General features: G+C 42.4%; 1 protein-coding gene across 1 annotated transcript in view; it reads right to left on the reverse strand.

The window, feature by feature from the left end:
- Nucleotides 1-8,043: 8,043 nt before the first annotated feature.
- Nucleotides 8,044-21,445, reverse strand: part of LOC115132651 (neural cell adhesion molecule L1-like) — a 99,520-nt gene continuing 86,118 nt past the window's right edge. Inside the window, exons 24-28 of the mRNA XM_065020872.1 lie at nt 17,350-17,463; nt 16,917-17,066; nt 15,740-15,871; nt 13,274-13,346; nt 8,044-12,384 (exon numbers count right to left, since the gene is read on the reverse strand). Of these exons, the coding sequence (XP_064876944.1) occupies nt 12,126-12,384; nt 13,274-13,346; nt 15,740-15,871; nt 16,917-17,066; nt 17,350-17,463 (728 nt within the window). The 3' untranslated portion in view covers nt 8,044-12,125. The remainder of the gene's footprint in view (nt 12,385-13,273; nt 13,347-15,739; nt 15,872-16,916; nt 17,067-17,349; nt 17,464-21,445) is intronic.

Here is a 21,445-nt window from a genome sequence, read left to right on the forward strand (position 1 = left end):
CAAATGTTCATCGGGAGTTTCATGAAATGAGTTTCCATGGCCAAGCAGCCGCACGCAAGCCTAAGATCACCATGCGCAATTCTGATCTTTGTGGAAGAACTTAACTGGCCTGCACAGAGCCCTGACCTCAACCCTATCGAACACCTTTGGGATGAATTGGAACGCCGACTGTGAGCCAGGCCTAATCGGCCAACATCAGTGGCTGAATGGAAGCAAGTCCCTGCAGCAATGTTCCAACATCTAGTGGAAAGCCTTCTCAGAAGAGTGGATGCTGTTATAGCAGCAAAGGGGGGACCAATTCCATATTAATGCCCATGATTTTGGAATGAGATGTTCGATGAGCAGGTATCCACATACTTTTGGCCATGTAGTGTATCTGACCGGAGAATAGCGCCCCTCTGTCTCAGTATGTGTAGCCTATCTACCTGATCATGTCTGGTCAGAAAGAGTTTGACATTGTTGCCCCCGTAGCATTGAATGCAAGCGAAGCCAGAGAGCATTTGGCCTCCCTTGATCATTTAAAAAAAAAAGAATAATAGCCAATCAGCATTGAGCTAAACTGAGTGAACTCCACTGTGAATGGTCCTGGCGCACAAAAAAAAAAGTTTAAAGGGAAGCCAGTTTGGATTTGGCTTCACACCAATCACATCACATCAAGCCAAACGTCATTATTGACAAAAAAATTGTAATTGTTGCATCTCGTTGTGTTGTCCTCTGGTGGCTAGCTAGCTAGCTAAAATTGTTCCATTCCTAAAATTGTATGGAGATGTGGTTTTACTTAATTCTCCGTACTGGCCAATGATTATAACAGTGATTCTGATCCAACCATATTGGTACATTGTGCACCTGGCCTGAGAGGCTGGAAGTTCAACATGTAGCTAGATGTAGTAGACTAATGTTAACTAGCTGGCTAATCGTTGCCCATGAAAGGAAATTAGGCTAGTGAGTAAGCATTTTAGCCAGGTAGCCTAGGACAACAAAATTAAAAGCGTGTACTGTATCACAGAGTGAAAGACAGTTTTGGCAACATGAAAGAGAGGAGGATGGCGTTGGTGTTTCTCTACAAGTAGGGGGAGTCAACATGTTTTTTCTACTTACACACGCGCAAACACACACCACAAAAACACACACATACACTCTAACACACACACACCAGCCAAGGATGCAGATCAGGAAGCCAGTCTGGTGAGACTGTGAGCCGTGACATTGTGAGTACTCACAGGTTTAAAAAAAAAAAATGTAAATTACAAAACTAATTGAAGAAATTAAATGATGCGTACACACTCACTCAGGAAAGATAAAGAGCACATTAGACGCGACAACACACACACACACATTATGCGTGGGCAGAGTGAGTGTCCTTTTATCAAAGCTTTTCCCCTCGTCTCGTTTGCCTGACTGACTTGGTATGAATAGATTCATCCCAGTGGGAAGCATCATTATAAATGCTTATGTTCACGCTGTTTTTTCATGTCAATTATGTGGTTTCTGTTAATGACCCATTATGCATAGTAGCTTCGCTGCACTACAGACACAGACATTGTGATTCAGACAGATATCTCCAGAGCCATTTTAGCAGGTAGTCTCTTGACTTAGGAGGTTCAACCAGCCTAATCTTGTGAGCTGACATTCTGTTTCACTGAAGTAAAATATCAGAGCGGGTCTGTCTGGCTACGAGGCTAATTGAGTCTATGGCTGACCCTTCCTCGAGGTAAAAATGGTTCGTAATGACAAATCTAAAGTCAGACTACACATTACCCCGAAGAGTAAGGGAGAAGAGAAGATGTTAACCTGGCTGGTTGAGAAAATTCCAAGACTGTGCAAAGCTGTCATCAAGGAAATTGGTGGCTACTTTGAAGAATCTCAAATATAAAATATATTTTGATTTGTTTAGCACTTCTTTGGTTACATGATTCCATATGTGTTATTTAATCGTTTTGATGTCTTCACTATTATGTAGAAAATAGTACAAATAAAGAAAAACCCTTGAATCAGTAGGTACTCATTCAGTAGGAGAAAGTACTCACACCTACTCATTCAAGGATATATATATATATGTATGTGTGTGCATATATATATATATATATATATATATCTACAGTTGATGTCGGAAGTTTACATACACTTCGATTGGAGTCATTAAACTCGTTTTTCAACCACTCCACAAATTTCTTGTTAATTAACAAACTATAGTTTTGGCAAGTCGGTTAGGGCATCTACTTTGTGCATGACACAAGTAATTTTTCCAACAATTGTTTATGGTTTATTATTGATTATTTCACTTATAATTCACTGTATCACAATTCCAGTGGGTCAGAAGTTTACATACACTAAGTTGACTGTGCCTTTAAACAGCTTGGAAAATTCGCAAAAATTATGTCATGGCTTTAGAAGCTTCTGATAGGCTAATTGACATCATTAGAGTCAATTGGAGGTGTACCTGCGGATGTATTTCAAGGCCTACCTTCAAACTCAGTGCCTCATGGGGAAAATCAAGATAAATCAGCCAAAACCTCAGAAAAAATATTGTAGATCTCCACAAGTCTGGTTCATCCTTGGGAGCAATATCCAAAAGCCTGAAGGTACAAAGCCTGAAGGTACCACGTTCATCTGCACAAACAATAGTGTGCAAGTATAAAAAACCATGGGACCACGCAGCCATCATACCACTTAGGAAGGAGACGCATTCTGTCTCCTAGAGTTGAATGTACTTTGGTGTGAAAAGTGCAAATCAATCCCAGAACAATAGCAAATTACCTTGTGAATATGCTAGAGGAAAGAGGTACAAAAGTATCTATATCCACAGTAAAACAAGTCCTATATCGACATAACCTGAAAGGTTGCTCCAAAACCACCATAAAAAAAGCCAGACTTTGGTTTTCAACTGCACATGGGGACAAAGATGGTACTTTTTGGAGAAATGTCTTCTTGTCTGATGAAACAACTGTTTGGCCATAATGACCATTGTTATGTTTGGAGGAGAAATGCTTGCAAGACGAAGAACACCATCCCAACCGTGAAGCACAGGGGTGGCAACATCATGTTGTGGGGGTGCTTTGCTGCAGGAGGGACTGGTGCACTTAAAAAAATAGATGGCTTCATGAGGATGGACCATTATGTGGATATATTGAAGCAACATCTCAAGACATCAGTCAGGAAGTTAAAGCTTGGTTGCATATGGGTCTTCCAAATGGACAATGACCCCAAGCATACTTCCAAAGTTGTGGCAAAATGGGTTAAGGACAACAAAGTCAAGGTATTGGAGTGGCCATCACAAAGCCCTGACCTCAATCCCATAGAAAATTTGTGGGCAGAACTGAAATAGTGTGTGTGAGCAAGGAGGCCTACTAACCTGACTCAGTTACACCAGCTCTGTCAGGAGGAATGGGCCAAAATTCACCCAACTTATTGTGAGAAGCTTGTGGAAGCCTACCCGAAACGTTTGACCCAAGTTAAACAATTTAAAGGCAATGCTACCAAATACTAATTGAGTGTATGTAAACTTCTGACCCACTGGGAATGTGATGAAAGAAATAAAAGCTGAAATGAATAAATCTCTCTACTATTATTTCACATTCTTAAAATAAAGTGGTGATCCTAACTGACCTAAAACAGGAAATTTTTACTAGGATTAAATGTCAGGAATTGTGAAAAACTGTGTTTAAATGTATTTGGCTAAGGTGTATGTAAACTTCCGACTTCAACTGTACAGTCGTGGCCAAAAGTTTTGAGAATGACACAAATATTAATTTCCACAAAGTTTGCTGCTTCAGTGTCTTTAGATATTTTTGTCAGATGTTACCATGGAATACTGAAGTATAATTACAGGCATTTCACAAGTGTCAAAGGCTTTTATTGACAATTACATGAAGTTGATGCAAAGAGTCAATATTTGCATTGCTGACCCTTCTTTTTCAAGACCTCTGCAATCTGCCCTGGCATGCTGTCAATTCACTTCTGTGCCACATCCTGACTGATGGCAGCCAATTCTTGTATAACCAATGCTTGGAGTTTGTCAGAATTTGTGGGGTTTTGTTTGTCCACCCTCGTCTTGAGGACTGACCACAAGTTCTCAATGGGATTAAGGTCTGGGGAGTTTCCTGGCCATGGACCCAAAATATCGATGTTTTGTTCCTCGAGCCACTTGTCACTTTTACCTTATGGCAAGGTGCTCCATCATGCTGGAAAAGGCATTGTTCGTCACCAAACTGTTGCCGGATGGTTGGGAGAAGTTGCTCTCGGAGGATGTGTTGGTACCATTCTTTATTCATGGCTGTGTTCTTAGGCAAAATTGTGAGTGAGCCCACTCCCTTGGCTGAGAAGCAACCCCACAAATGAATGGTCTCAGGATGCTTTCCTGTTGGCATGACACAGGACTGATGGTAGCGCTCACCTTGTCTTCTCCGGACAAGCTTTTTTCCGGATGCCCCAAACAATCGGAAAGGGGATTCATCCGAGAAAATGACTTTACCCCAGTCCTCAGCCGTCCAATCCCTGTACCTTTTGCAGAATATCAATTTTTCCTGGAGAGAAGTGGCTTCTTTGCTGCCCTTCTTGACACCAGGCCATCCTCCAAAAGTCTTCACCTCACTGTGCGTGTAGATGCACTCACACCTGCCTGCTGCCATTCCTGAGCAAGCTCTGTACTGGTGGTGCCCCGATCCAGCAGCTGAATCAACTTTAGGAAATGGTCCTGGCGCTTGCTGGACTTTCTTGGGCGCCATGAAGCCTTCTTCACAACAATTGAACCGCCCTCCTTGAAGTTCTTGATGATACGATAAATGGTTGATTTAGGTGCAATCTTACTGCCAGCAATATCCTTGCCTGTGAAGCCCCTTTTGTGCAAAGCAATGATGACGGCACGTGTTTTCTTGCAGGTAACCATGGTTGACAGAGGAAGAACAATGATTCCAAGCACCACCCTCCTTTTGACGCTTCCAGTATGTTATTCGAACTCAATCGGCATGACAGAGTGATCTCCAGCCTTGTCCCACCTTCCGGAGACACCTGAAACCCCACCTCTTTAAGGAATACCTAGGATAGGATAAAGTAATCCTTCTCCCCCTCCCCCCCCCCCTTAAAAGACCTAGATGCACTATTGTAAAGTGGCTGTTCCACTGGATGTCATAAGGTGAAAGCACCAATTTGTAAGTCGCTCTGGATAAGAGCGTCTGCTAAATGACTTAAATGTAATGACTTAAATGTCCTCGTCAACACTCACACCTGTGTTAACGAGAGAATCATTGACATGTCAGCTGGTCCTTTTGTGGCAGGACTGAAATACAGTGGAAAACGTTTTTGGGGGATTCAGTTCATTGACATGGCAAAGAGGGACTTTGCAATTAATTGCAATTCATCTGATCATTCTTCATAACATTCTGGAGTATATGCAAATTGCCATCATACAAACTGAGGCAGCAGAAAATTTATATTTGTGTCATTCTCAAAACTTTTGGCCACGACTGTATATAGTAAAATCAGTTGTGATCATTGAAATAAGATGTCTATCTCACAACCATAGAGAGAAAACAACCATCATTGTTGATTCATCTACAGAAGCAATCGCATCATGAACCACTCCTTGGATCTTCATCCTTTCTTATATTTCTCCTTTTTCCCAGATTACATATTAGAGACTAAGGGAGATTGAAAAGCAGAGAGCCGCTGCCTGGGACTTCCAGCGCACGGAGCAGAACAGAGAGGATGAAGAGGAGGAGAGGAAAGCAATGGCGCTACAGAAGTAGAAGAGGATTGAGATGGACCGATATGACAAACGGCTGGCCAGAGAGCAGCACAAATAATAATCATAGAACACAACCACACTGAGACACTTCACTCATTACATTTTTCTTTACAGATACTTGGTGAGAGATATCTTGCCACATAACCATTCACAACAGAGACACACAAACACGTTACTGTCAAAGTACACTGCTCAAAAAAATTAAGGGAACACTTAAACAACACAATGTAACTCCAAGTCAATCACACCTCTGTGAAATCAAACTGTCCACTTAGGAAGCAACACTGATTGACAATACATTTCACATGCTGTTGTGCAAATGGAATAGACAACAGGTGGAAATTATAGGCAATTAGCAAGACACCCCCAATAAAGGAGTGGTTCTGCAGGTGGTGACCACAGACCACTTCTCAGTTCCTATGCTTCCTGGCTGATGTTTTGGTCACTTTTGAATGCTGGCGGTGCTTTCACTCTAGTAGTAGCATGAGACGGAGTATACAACCCACACAAGTGGCTCAGGTAGTGCAGCTCAACCAGGATGGCACATCAATGCGAGCTGTGGCAAGAAGGTTTGCTGTGTCTGTCAGCGTAGTGTCCAGAGCATGGAGGCGCTACCAGGAGACAGGTCAGTACACCAGGAGACGTAGAGGAGGCCGTAAGAGGGCAACAACCCAGCAGCAGGACCGCTACCTCCACCTTTGTGCAAGGAGGAGCAGGAGGAGCACTGCCAGAGCCCTGCAAAATGACCTCCAGCAGGCCACAAATGTGCATGTGTCTGCTCAAATGGTCAGAAACAGACTCCATGAGGGTGGTATGAGGGCCCGACGTCCACAGGTGGGGGTTGTGCTTACAGCCCAACACCATGCAGGACGTTTGGCATTTGCCAGAGAACACCAAGATTGGCAAATTCGCCACTGGCGCCCTGTGCTCTTCACAGATGAAAGCAGGTTCACACTGAGCACATGTGACAGACGTGACAGAGTCTGGAGACGCCGTGGAGAATGTTCTGCTGCCTGCAACATCCTCCAGCATGACCGGTTTGGCGGTGGGTCAGTCATGGTGTGGGGTGGCATTTCTTTTGGGGGCCGCACAGCCCTCCATGTGCTCGCCAGAGGTAGCCTGACTGTCATTAGGTACCAAGATGAGATCCTCAGACCCCTTGTGAGACCATATGCTGGTGCGGTTGGCCCTGGGTTCCTCCTAATGCAAGACAATGCTAGACCTCATGTGGCTGGAGTGTGTCAGCAGTTCCTGTAAGAGGAAGGCATTGATGCTATGGACTGGTCCGCCCGTTCCCCAGACCTGAATCCAATTGAGCACATCTGGGACATCATGTCTCGCTCCATCCACCAACGCCACGTTGCACCACAGACTGTCCAGGAGATGGCGGATGCTTTTGTCCAGGTCTGGGAGGAGATCCCTCAGGAGACCATCCGCCACCTCATCAGGAGCATGCCCAGGCGTTGTAGGGAGGTCATGCAGGCACGTGGAGGCCACACACACTACTGAGCCTCATTTTGACTTGTTTTAAGGACATTACATCAAAGTTGGATCAGCCTGTAGTGTGGTTTTCCACTTTAATTTGAGTGTGACTCCAAATCCAGACCTCCATGGGTTGATAAATTTGATTTCCATTGATCATTTGTGTGTGATTTTGTTGTCCGCACATTCAACTATGTCAAGAAAAACGTATTTAATAAGACTATTTCATTCATTCAGATCTAGGATGTGTTATTTTAGTGTTCCCTTTATTTTTTTTAGCAGTGTATAAAGAGATAGTGTACATGGTGAAACAATTGAAAGTCCCAGTTTTCACATAAAAAGAGGGACTGTTTTATTGTAAAAACAGTCTGTGACGGTGTATTTCTTTCCATCTTGTCTCCACCAGTCAGCGGTACCTGGCCAAGCAGCTGTACACCAGCCGACCCACAGCCCAGAACCACCCGGTTCAGCAGCAGCTCACGCTGGGGGATCACCAGCACAGACTCACCGCACAATACGGGATCTCAGATTCAGATGATAGGCACAACACAACAATAAAATCAAGTTTATAGGCACACGTTACATGCTTTCATGTCTTTTATCCCTAAGATTTAGTCACTAGGTCAAATGTTGAAGTGTTCTGCAACTTATTCTCTCAGGAGCTGTATTTGATGTATAAAGTGACTATCTAGCTGTTCTTTTATGTTTCATGTATCGTGGTCAGTATCTAATTTGGCTTATCTTTTGAAGATAAACATGCATGTTACCATCTTTAGACATGAATGCTAAGAGTAATTGAAATGATGACAACCCGATGATGCCTCTTTTGGTTCAGATTGTTCCAAGTTCTTTTTATTTAATCAATCACATATTTAGTTACACGTAGCTGATTCATAATGCAGATAGTTACATTGTCATTGGGCCCACAACATACAGTGCAAGACCCCCTCCATACAGTGATCCCAACCCACTTCACTTCAGTCTCAACCAATGGCACGAGCACACTAGCCCAGTCCCAGATCGGTTTGTACTGTCTTGCCAACTCCTACGACTTTAGCATGATAACAACCATAGGAGTTTGCGATACAACCCAAACAGATCTGGGACCAGGGTGTGAATTCACTACTGTACCTTCCAGTCCCCCAAATCCATTTGACTAGTGTTGCACCCCACACAAAGCACACAGAGGCACTCTGACTCCCCTCAGGCAGTGAAATACATAGTGTGCACAGTGTCCCTCCATCACAAATATAAAACCATGAATGTCATGTCCTAAAATAAGCCGTTGCTGTCATTCTCCTCTATATGCAATTCTTATTCACTTTTTTTATTTGCTTTTATGTTGTAAGTATAAAAAACAGGAAAGGAAAGTAACAGAGGGGAAAAAACAAACGCTTAGCGCTAAGTCTGGCTTAGACGATCTCCTCACTGACCACGTAAGAAGCAGAGCCAGATAGATATATAGGCAGGCAGGCTGGCAGGCAGTAGAGTGAGTATCTGTGTGTTCAGTAGTTCACTCATTCAAAGCAAACATTTGTCCTGAAATCACACCATGATAAACACAGATGGTTAGCAGCTCTTATTGGCACCCTCCCCATATAGTGCACTTTTGACCAGGGCATATGGTTATTTATCTGAACACAAAGGGCTCTGGTCATAAGTAGTGCACTATATAGGGAGCCATTTGTGACGCAATCCATAGTCGTGATAGAATAACTGGCATATTACTTCATTTTCTCATTCCCATATGAAAATAGATTTCTGAAAAGAAATGTTTTTGTCCTGAGTGTGTCTGTAACAGCAAACTACAGGGAGCTGGGCTCACTCAAACCTCTCGTTCAGACCCACTGTCTTTCTGCCAAGCCAGAGACAATCCCACTTTCTCTGTCCCATCTCCCTGGGGATGCACTGAACAGTAACGGTTTGGCTTGCAGTCAGACCTGGGTTCAAATAGTATTCACCCTTTCTCAAATACTTCAAGCTGTGCTTGATTGAGATTGCCTGGCACAATGGAACAAATAGAGGAGTCCCAAAAGTGCAAACCTTGGTCTCCGGCGATCCAGGCAGGCCCAATCAAACTCTTCTTTGAAATAAAAATGATCTTATTTGAACCTGGGTCTGTCTCAGAATAGGCTGTAGGCTAGATTGACTGGGTGAGCAGTGAGAGCAGAGCCAGCACATTGCATATGCTCCCTGTGGTGCTTCATCACAAGCTAGCTCACTGCATCCCTCCTTGCCTCATCATCACACTGCCTCAGCACAAAAAGTGTATGAAATGGCAACCTAGTCCCATAATTAGTGCACTACATAGGGAATAAATTGCATTTTCAGACACAGTACATAGACTCTCAACAGATACTCACTGGACTGCAAAGGGACACTTTAAAGTCAGGAAACAAAACATTGATGTACATGAGGAACATTATCCTACTTTTTAACCTCTGCTTTCAATAGGTGGGTTTTGATTCTACTGTATATTTTAAAATGACATTAGCTACTGATTAATCTCGACAACCAGAACCAAATCTCACATGCGCACTTCTACTAGTAGTGATGTAAAGTGTATATTTTTAGTTTTCATTTAGAGCGTTTGTAACATGAAATGGTGTGAAGATACATTTTTTGCCTTTTTTTCTGTACTATTGAATATTTGTTTTAACAGCCAAATCACCATCATCACCTTCAAAACAAGTATTCATTCATAGGTTCGTTGTTATAAAACACTAATTAAATGTATTTTTAAGTCAACTTTAAAGTAAACTTAAAACACACATTTTTATCCAACAAACTCATCGATAAATAACAATATTTTGGGTTGTATTTACATTCAGAGCGACATTTAAAAAAAAACGTGATCTTTCTAAGTCTCGTTCCTCTCTAGAGAGATACCTCTGTTCTCCTTCTCTAAATGCTTGTTTCTGTCTGCTTCTTGTCATCATTCTTACCATTGTCTAATTCAAAACAAAGAGTTTTTGGCATGTAAATATTATTCCTACTCAGCCCTACAAAGAACACATTCTACACATTAGATGCATAAAGCAACCAATCTACGCATATGCCTTTCAGCCCAATCTGCTGATCAGGTAAAAGCCTGTTTTGGATTGCCAGCGTGCATTGTTCATGGCTTGAATGAAAGAAAGATAGAGAGAATGTGTGTATTTTACTAGCAGCTAACTGTAAATATACAGAACTACTGCGCCCTACCACACATTATAGCGTGTAATAGTGTTATGTTATGCTATACTATGACATGAAGAGGTATGGGAAAGATGACATTTATCAGCTGACAGTTTAATACACCGTAGAAAGAGACAGACAGAATAGATACAGAAAGCTAGAGGTCTACATATAAATTACAATATCATACCAATAATGAAGTCACTCTTGTGGTGAAAAGGCGAGAGTAGAGTACAGTAGAGTAGAGAGGAGTAGAGTACAGTAGAGTAGAGAGGAGTAGAGAAGAGAGGAGTAGAGAGGAGTAGAGAAGAGAGGAGTAGATTAGAATAGAGAAGAGTAGATTAGAATAGAGAAGAGTAGAGAGGAGTAGATTAGAAGAGAGGAGTAGATTGGAGTAGAGAAGAGGAGTAGAGTAGAGAGGAGTAGATTAGAGTAGAGAATTTGAGTAGATTAGAGTAGAGAGGAGTAGATTAGAGTAGAGAGGAGTAGAGTAGAGGAGTAGAGTAGAGAGGAGAAGATGAGTAAAGTAGAGTAGATAAGAGAGAAGTAGATAAGAGAGGAGTAGAGTAGATAATAGAGGAGTAGAGTAGATTAGAGAGGAGTAGAGTAGATTAGAGAGGAGTAGAATAGATTAGAGAGGAGTAGAGTAGATTAGAGAGGAGTAGAGTAGATTAGAGAGGAGTAGAGTAGATAAGAGAGGAGTAGATAAGAGTAGAGAGGAGTAGAGAAGAGTATATAAGAGTAGAGAGGAGAAGAGGAGTAGAGTAGATAAGAGTAGAGAGGAGTATAGTAGAGTAGATAAGAGTGGAGTAGAGTATATAAGAGAGGAGTAGAGTAGATTAGAGAGGAGTAGAGTAGATAAGAGAGGAATAGAGTAGATAAGAGAGGAGCCGAGTGGATAAAAGAGGAGTAGAGTAGATAAAAGAGGACTAGAGTAGATAAGAGAGGAGTAGAGTAGATTAGAGAGGAGTAGAGTAGATAAGAGAGGAATAGAGTAGATAAGAGAGGAGCCGAGTGGATAAAAGAGGAGTAGAGTAGATAAAAGAGGACTAGAGTAGATAAGAGAGGAGTAGAGTAGATTAGAGAGGAGTAGAGTAGATAAGAGAGGAATAGAGTAGATAAGAGAGGAGCCGAGTGGATAAAAGAGGAGTAGAGTAGATAAAAGAGGACTAGAGTAGATAAGAGAGGAGTAGAGTAGATTAGAGAGGAGTAGAGTAGATAAGAGAGGAGTAGAGTAGATTAGAGAGGAGTATAGTAGATTAGAGAGGAGTAGAGTAGATAAGAGAGGAATAGAGTAGATAAGAGAGGAGCCGAGTGGATAAAAGAGGAGTAGAGTAGATAAGAGAGGACTAAGGACTAAGAGTAAGGATGTAATCTGGTGCTCTGTGTTGAGGGCCAGTAGGCCCTGGAACTCATAATGAACATGTTGTACATATCTATAATACTGTATATGGCTAGATAGATAACATTGTAGAATAACAGATGCTTCTGAATGGTCAGTAGTATATTGATCATATAGTCAGTGATCTTATCAATGGAAAAGTCAGTCAAGTAGATAGCTAGATAGATAGATGTGTTAGAGATAGCTAGGAGTGTGTGGGCAGTGGGCATGTTTATATTGTTGACATGTTGTACTGTAGTTGACAGAGATATTTTGGTCTAACAGATAAACAGTTACTAAGGCAATGGGATTATCTAAAACGGCCACCTCTAACTAACTAGCCTAATCTAAAATGGCAGCCGAGTTGGGCAGGCCATTGGTGGTGGTGTTGGGATTGAGGGGGGAGCTGTCCTGCAGTGTGCCCGGGTCCGGGGTGGCTTCACTGGGTCGGCTGTACTGGCTGACCAGGGAGTCTTCCATGGTCACCTCGGTGACAGCAATGCTACCGTTGTTATAGCCATCCAGGTTGTCGTCACTGATACACAGTTTGCTCTCATCACACAGAGACGGCTGGCTGGCTGTCCGCTTCTCCTCGTTGTCACTACAGGATGGAGGGAGAAATTGTGGGGAGAGAGGGGGGGGGGGTAGAGAAAGACGGATAGAGAGGTATAGAAAGAAAGAGGGAGATGAAAGGAGGTTGGTAGGTGGGAGAGTGTTACTATGTGTGGGTGGTTCACCAGTGGAGGCTGCTGAGGGATGACGGCTCATAATAATGGAGCGAATGGAATGGCATCAAACCATGTGTTTGATGTATTTGATACCATTCTACTGATTCCGCTCCAGCCATTACCACGAGCCCGTCCTCCCCAATTAAGGTGCCACCAACCTCCTGTGCGGTTCACATACCAATGTCAGTCATTGTATTGTATCACATAGCCATAGGAAGGGTATTGGCTAGCTATACTGGGAAAAGAAGAGGATGCATGGGAGAGCCTCTAGAAAAAACATAGACTATTTGGACGAAAGGCATGCAGGAAAAGCATGCAGAGTAGAGCACCTTACAGCATACCTCTCAAGAGATCTGGCAAAGCAGGGGAAAGCATTATGGGAGAGAGGAACAGTAATGAACACAGGACGCTGGGATAAAAACACACATATCTTTTCAAACAGGGAATCAACGCGATCATGTTGACATTGAAAACATGCTAATTTGCGGGGTATTGACTTGCATTGTTTGTTTTTATTATTATTATTATTTATTTTTTTGCAATTTCATGACAGCAGCCAGGTAAACAAAGCCAAACCATGGATCGCTGTCTTACCTTGTCCAAAGACTGCTTACAAGGTAAGGAAACCAATGTCATTTTGTAACTTGGGTAAACTATCTTTTTAACTAATATTCAACAATTGTATAATCTACAGGTTTGAAGGAATATTAATACATGATCAATGCCTAATAATCAGTATATCGTCTGATTAGACAGGCCAACCTGTACTCTCCGAATGTTTCATCCTTCATAGGGCGCGCCTCAGAGTCTACCTGACCCTCCTCCTTATCTTTGACTGAGAGAGAGAGAGAGAGAGAGAGAGAGAGACAGACAGACAGAGACAGAGAGACAGAGACAGAGAGAGAGAGACAGAGAGAGAGAGCGAGACAGAGAGAGAGACAGAAAGAGAGAGACAGAGAGAGAGAGAGACAGAAAGAGAGAGAGAGACAGAAAGAGAGAGCGCGACAGGGAGGGAGAGAGAGACAGAAAGAGAGAGAGAGACAGAAAGAGAGAGAGAGACAGAAAGAGAGAGCGCGACAGGGAGGGAGAGAGAGACAGAAAGAGAGAGAGAGACAGAAAGAGAGAGCGCGACAGGGAGGGAGAGAGAGAGAGACAGAGAGACAGAGAGAGAGAGCGTGACAGGGAGGGAGAGAGCGTGACAGGGAGGGAGAGAGAGAGACAGAAAGAGAGAGCGCGACAGGGAGGGAGAGAGAGAGACAGAAAGAGAGAGAGAGACAGAGAGAGAGACAGAAAGAGAGAGACAGAGAGAGAGAGAGACAGAAAGAGAGAGAGAGACAGAAAGAGAGAGCGCGACAGGGAGGGAGAGAGAGACAGAAAGAGAGAGAGAGACAGAAAGAGAGAGAGAGACAGAAAGAGAGAGCGCGACAGGGAGGGAGAGAGAGACAGAAAGAGAGAGAGAGACAGAAAGAGAGAGCGCGACAGGGAGGGAGAGAGAGAGAGACAGAGAGAGAGAGCGTGACAGGGAGGGAGAGAGCGTGACAGGGAGGGAGAGAGAGAGACAGAAAGAGAGAGCGCGACAGGGAGGGAGAGAGAGAGACAGAAAGAGAGAGAGAGACAGAAAGAGAAAGCGCGACAGGGAGGGAGAGAGAGAGACAGAAAGAGAGAGCGCGACAGGGAGGGAGAGAGAGACAAAAAGAGAGAGAGAGACAGAAAGAGAGAGCGCGACAGGGAGGGAGAGAGAGACAGGAAGAGAGAGCGCGACAGGGAGGGAGAGAGAGACAGAAAGAGAGAGAGAGACAGAAAGAGAGAGCGTGACAGGGAGGGAGAGAGAGAGACAGAAAGAGAAAGCGCGACAGGGAGGGAGAGAGAGAGACAGAAAGAGAGAGAGAGACAGAAAGAGAGAGCGCGACAGGGAGGGAGGAGAGAGACAGAAAGAGAGAGAGACAGAAAGAGAGAGCGCGACAGGGAGGGAGAGAGAGAGACAGAAAGAGAGAGAGAGACAGAAAGAGAGAGCGCGACAGGGAGGGAGAGAGAGAGACAGAAAGAGAGAGAGAGACAGAAAGAGAGAGCGCGACAGGGAGGGAGAGAGAGAGAGACAGAGAGAGACAGAGAGACAGAGAGACAGAGAGTGACAGGGAGGGAGAGAGAGAGAGACAGAGAGAGAGACAGAAAGAGAGAGCGCGACAGGGAGGGAGAGAGAGAGAGACAGAGAGAGACAGAGAGACAGAGAGAGAGAGAGCGTGACAGGGAGAGAGAAAGAGAGACAGAAAGAGAGAGAGAGACAGAAAGAGAGAGCGCGACAGGGAGGGAGAGAGAGAGAGACAGAGAGACAGAGAGACAGTGACAGGGAGAGAGAAAGAGAGATAATTGAATTTCGGTATCTGTTCATTAATCAGTAGAATGTCCTTTCTAAGCTAGTGGCTGACTGAGGTTTTGGTAATGCCATAGACGCTGGCCAGTTAGTGAACTAGCAGCACAACAATATAGATAATGTGTTGTGCTTTTTTAGAGCTGCCTGGTCTGCTACATATCATGTGATTTGTCAGAAACTCCCTGACATATAGGGTTTCTCAGAAACAATCTGGTATGGCCCAACTCGGTGGACTTGTGGTTGGAGTGTCCGCCCTGATATTGGAAGTTTTATTCCCGGCCGAGTCATACCAAAGACTGTAAAAATGGGACCTGATGCATCTGGATGTCATAAGGTGAATGCACCAATTTGTAAGTCGCTCTGGATAAGAGCGTCTGCTAAATGACTTAAATGTAAATGTAAATGTAAATCTTTGCTTGGCACTCAGCATTAAGGAGATAGATTGGGGCTAAGGCCCTGTGATTGACTAGCATCCTGTCCAGGAGGTGTACTTGTACATCAAGCTGCCTCAAACTATAGAAACAGCCAAGGCTCCTGCCAGGCTACTTACTTACCATATTTTATATGTGGTTTGTTAGAAACTACATTCTACAGTATATGTGGTGTGTTAGAAACTACATTCTACAGTATATGTGGTGTGTTAGAAACTACATTCTACAGTATATGTGGTTTGTTAGAAACTACATTCTACAGTATATGTGGTGTGTTAGAAACTACATTCTACAGTATATGTGGTGTGTTAGAAACTACATTCTACAGTATATGTGGTGTGTTAGAAACTACATTCTACAGTATATGTGGTGTGTTAGACCTGACGTGGTTTGTCTGGTATCTGGTGGTGTTATATTTACACCTACCTGAATACTTTCCCCCTTTGCCTCTCTTGATAAAGCAGAGGATGAGCAGCACCAGCAGCAACAGCACGATGGCGCTCACAAGCCCAATAAACCAGCCCTGAGTAGCAAAGCCTGTCTGCACATCCATCACCCCTACATAGGTAGGGAGGGAGGGAGGGAGGGAGGGAAGACAGATGGGAATGGACAGAGGTCGAGTGAAAGGGAGAGAGGGTCGTAGCAAGGGATCGTAGAGAGACGTAGGGGGATGAAAGGAAGGATGAAAGGAAGAGAAGAGATTAAGAAGAGAGGGTGGGTATGGAGCGCACACGCACTGTGGCTCAGTCGATACACATACTGACACAGACATAACCTAACATACATTACACTAGGGATGTAGGAAATACAGTCCAATTCTCCAAACAAATACTACTAATGGAGCACTTCATTTGGCCTCTGAACGTCTTGCCATCTAGTCTCTTTCATGTAGGACATTTCAAAGCAAAGCACTTCCAACAATAGCAGAGTGCTGCTGTACACTGTCAGATGTAGGCAGGAGAGGCCCAAAGGAGAAGCTGTTTGTGTCTGTATATGTGTGTGTGTGTGTGTGTGTGTGTGTGTGTGTGTGTGTGTGTGTGTGTGTGTGTGTGTGTGTGTGTGTGTGTGTGTGTGTGTGTGTGTGTGTGTGTGTGTGTGTATTCTTGCATTCACATGTGTGTCTGCCTGCCTGTCTGGTGTGTGTGTGTGTACCGGCTATGCTCCAGTACCTGCTCCCTCTGATCTCAGGGACGGACGCATCTGGGGACGTGTTTAACTATACTTGTGGGGACCAGAAGTTTTAGGGTTAAGGTAAGTTTTTTAGGTTAGGGAAAATAGGATTTTGAATGGGACTGTTTTAGGGTTAAGGTAAGTTTTTAGGTTAGGGAAAATAGGATTTTGAATGGGACTGAATTGTGCGTCCCCACAACGTTACATAAGTATACTTGTGTCCCCCCACAAGTAACTGTGTGTGTGTGTGTGTGTGTGTGTGTGTGTGTGTGTGTGTGTGTGTGTGTGTGTGTGTGTGTGTGTGTGTGTGTGTGTGTGTGTCTGCGTCTAGGTGTGTGTGTACAGCCTGTGATTCCTGCCAATCCCTCGGTTTCAGTCTCCCAGAATATATAATATATATATATATATTTATATATATTACTGCCTCCGGTACCTGCTCCCTTTGTGGTGATCTCAGTCTCCCAGAAGGTGTTGTTGCTGAAGGTGAATCTGAGGCGGTACTGTGACCCCGGGGTCAGACCTTTCAGCTGGTAGAATGATGCAGACGAGTTCAGCTTCTCAGACTGCTTCCACTTCCCACCGTCTGAAGACAAAATAACCACTTTATTTGTTTAGACATAGAAATAGACTAAATATATATTTTTCCTTCTTGTTCTTACAGGCAGGGGAGTGAAGTTATATTTACAGATTTATTTTAAAAACATGTCAGTCTCCTCCAGAGCGACTCTGTTTAAATTTCACGTTTCCAGTCAGTTACAAGTGTGTTTGGTGTTTCCACAGGTATACTGTTGGTCAGCTGGTAGTGTATGTTCTTGTTGAGGTATTGTACCTGCACGGCCACATGCACACACAAAGCTCATACGTACCTTGCTTGTTGAGGTACTGGACCTGGAAGCTCACACTCCTCTGTCTCTGGCCTGGCACCCAGCTCAGGTTAACAGACTTCTCTCCTACATACAAGCTGATGTTGGACGGAGGAGCTGGAATGGGTTGAGAAGGGGTTCGGGTGATTCTAATGGAACCAGTTGTAACCATGGCAGTAGCAAATTAGAAAGTTAGAAACCATGATGCATCTGCAACAATCAGTTATTATTATAAAGACTAAGATGCCTAGTTTGTGGTGCAGTGTTTTATTTGAAATACATTTGATATTTTTACAATAATTTTGTACAGATTTCACCCCAAATTCTCATTACCGAAATGCATCCAGATTAAATTATCTGATAATTTTATACAATTTTACTTTAGAAAAACCAAACTTAACTGAATAAAACACAAAATATGTTGCTGTTGTTTGTCCATAAATCATACAAATTGTATACTAGTTGAAGTTTACATTAAACTATAATATTTCTTAAAAACACAGTGTGTTTGTTTCTCAATTACATAACACTTTTTCAAGTTGCTGTAAAAATTCCAATCAAAGTTTTATTCACCCACGATACATCATCTAGAGGAGTAGTCCTTAGATGAGCACAAGTTCATTTCATTTATTCACCCATGATACATCATCTAGAGGAGTAGTCCTTAGATGAGCACAAGTTCATTTCATTTATTCACCCATGATACATCATCTAGAGGAGTAGTCCTTAGATGAGCACAAGTTCATTTAATTTATTCACCCATGATACATCATCTAGAGGAGTAGTCCTTAGATGAGCACAAGTTCATTTCATTTATTCACCCATGATACATCATCTAGAGGAGTAGTCCTTAGATGAGCACAAGTTCATTTCATTTATTCACCCATGATACATCATCTAGAGGAGTAGTCCTTAGATGAGCACAAGTTCATTTCATTTATTCACCCATGATACATCATCTAGAGGAGTAGTCCTTAGATGAGCACAAGTTCATTTCATTTATTCACCCATGATACATCATCTAGAGGAGTAGTCCTTAGATGAGCACAAGTGCATTTAATTTATTCACCTATATGCCTTCAGAATGAGGATCTTATTCTCAAAACAACCCCTTTACGACACTTGACCTTCTTATTGCCGAAATGACTTAAAAGCTCAAATTGAGAAAAACTTAGATAATTATTACCTTACCAACGTGGAGGCATGAATGGGCTTTAGTGATGTGTTTGCTGACTCATAATTGTTTGCTGACTCATAATAGCTGTCTCCTATTACCTGAAGATTACCAAAACACACATTTCTAATTTCCACATAATATTTATGTTTCTAATTTCCGCATCATTTTTCGGTCTGTTTCAGTCATGAGAACCTTAATTTAAGTAATGATAATAAGCTCATTATAATGTAAAGTCAGGGGATGTGCTGGTAACTTTAATTATTCACAAGGCCCACTGCTTACACCTATTGTATAGCTTTTTTTTGTGAAACATCAGTTATTTGATTAAGTAGGGGTTGTCAAGAAATACACATTTAATTTACTTGAAGCCACAATATGGAGTTTGTGTTTCAGCAAAGAGCAACCCTGCCACTTAAAGGAGGAGATTTTGACAGGTGCACCTGTTTTAGCGCTTACCTATACTGTCGTCTGATATCCCAAGACAGTTTTGGTCCATATCCCACATATTTAAATACTTTATAGGCATATCATGTTATGTAATTTATCCTTAGGATCCCATTTAATTTTGAAATGCATCTAAAATATCTTGGAACCACACATATCCATGTCATTATTACACCAACATTGCCTGTAAAGGCCTTGGAGAAATTTATTTTTATTTTTATAGTGACTTATTTATACTTAAATCCACGTTTGAAAATACATGCGCGTAATTACAGTCAGGTTAAAATAAATAGTGGGGGTACGCCATACCGGTAAAACGTGAGCCGATCACAATTAATAAAACATGCCCCAAAAAATATAGGCTAATACACCATTATTTAATTAACATGAACAATTTGCGATATATTTTGTGGTATACGCTTCAAATTGCGTTGTGGTTTGAGAAGAACCCTACACTTTGTCAAGGCGTGGATGAGTGGCCGAGGTTTATGGATTGAAACTCTTGGCCTTCCGTAGAGACGCTCGCGGACAAGGCGGAGATGTGTGGCGGAGACCGAGGTGCGCGTGGACAACAGTGGATCCATCAATACAGGCTACAAGTGTAGGTCTCACAACATTCACATCATTTCATTACGCTACTGGTAGGATAAATTATGTCTGTTCCTATTCATCAAATTGCGTGTGCACAGTGCACGTGAACGAAAGTGCGCGTGTAGCCTACAGCCTTTGTTAAGTTATTGACAATCGGATGAAAACATCATAACATCATCACATTAAAAGGCATACTGTAGGCAGCGTGATGCATACTATAGGCAGCGTGTCCATAATGCTAGGAAAAGCTAAGCTTTCCCTAAAGTAATTGAATTAAATAGCCAAAATTATATAGCCTAATTAGCGTATTCCTGTCTATACAGAAATCTAAAATAAAATAATTAAAAATAGGCTACTACACCAGAAAGCATGATTTGGCCACAGAGGAACATGAGCTTCTTAGATTGTTTTAAATCGCATTGCCTATAGCTAGAAGGGCAGCGTGCGTAGCAAATACCAAATATACTGAACAAAAATATTAACGCAACATGCAACAATTTAAAAGATTTTACTGGGTTACAGTTCATAAGGGAATCAGTCAATTGAAATAAATTAGGCCCTAATCTATGGATTTAACATGACTGGGCAGGGGTGCAGCCATGGGTGGGCTTTGGAGGGCATAGGCCCACCCACTTCGCAGCCAGGCCCAGCCACTGGGGAGCCAGGCCCAGCCAATCAGAATGGGTTTTTCCCATTACAGACATAAATACTCCTCACCCTCGCATTGTGTTGTGTGACAAAACTGCACATTTTAAAGTGGCCTTTTATTGTCCCCAGCACAAGGTGTACCTGTGTAATGATCATGCTGTTCAATCAACTTCTTGATAAGCCACACCTGTCAGGTGGATGGATTATTTTGGCCATGGAGACATTTCTCACTAACAGGGATGTAAACAAATTTGTGAACAAAATTTTAGAGAAATAAACTTTTTGCAAGGATGGAACATTTTCTTGGATTTTTTTCTTTCAGTTCATGGAATATTGGACCAACACACATGTTGTGTTTATATTTTTGTTCAGTGTAGATGATTGTTAAGTTGCGACTGTGAGTGAAAAGCAGAAAGACCCAGCCAGGCACATCTCAATATTTAAAAATACAATCATGGAAAAACTGTTTAGAAAGCAAATGGCTATTGCTGTATAGAGTTGACAATGAAAAGACTCCAATCTGTCTTTTAGTTATCAACATTCTTAATTTAAAGGAGCGAACAATAGCCTATCTTACATCGGCCATATCCCCGGTAAGTGTGCATATTAACTGTCTTCAAATAAAATAAAATAAAATACTGTGAAATGCTTACTTTACAAGCCCTTAACCAACAATGCAGTTTAAAGAAAATAGAGTTAAGAAAATATTTACTAAATAAAGTTATTTAAAAAAACATTTTTTAAGTAACACAGCAAAATGACTATAACGAGGCACTATACAGGGGATACTGGTACTGAGTCAATGTGTGGGGGTACAGGTTAGTCGAGGTCATTTGTACACGTAGGTAGGGGTAAAGTGACTATGCATAGATAATAAACAGAGAGTAGCAGCAATGTAAAAACAAAGGGGTGGCCAATGAAAATAGTACTGGTAGCCATTTGATTAATTGTTCAGCAGACTTATGGCTTGGGGGGTAGAAGCTGTTAAGAAGCCTCTTGGACCTAGACTTGGCACTCTGGTACCACTTGCCATGTGATAGCAGAGAGAACAGTCTATGACTTTGGTGACTGGAGTCTTTGACTATTTTTGGGGCCTTCCTCTGACACCGCCTATAATATGCCACGTTTGTTTGTTTTTGGACAATAATTTCCTCCTCCAGGTTAGATGGACGTCATATTCTATGTGTCTCATCTTTTCGTAGGACGATTATATGGATCAGACAACATCTGTTTGTCAGT

The sequence above is a fragment of the Oncorhynchus nerka genome, linkage group LG7 (genome assembly GCF_034236695.1).
Source record: "Oncorhynchus nerka isolate Pitt River linkage group LG7, Oner_Uvic_2.0, whole genome shotgun sequence".
In the NCBI taxonomy this organism is placed as follows: domain Eukaryota; kingdom Metazoa; phylum Chordata; class Actinopteri; order Salmoniformes; family Salmonidae; genus Oncorhynchus; species Oncorhynchus nerka.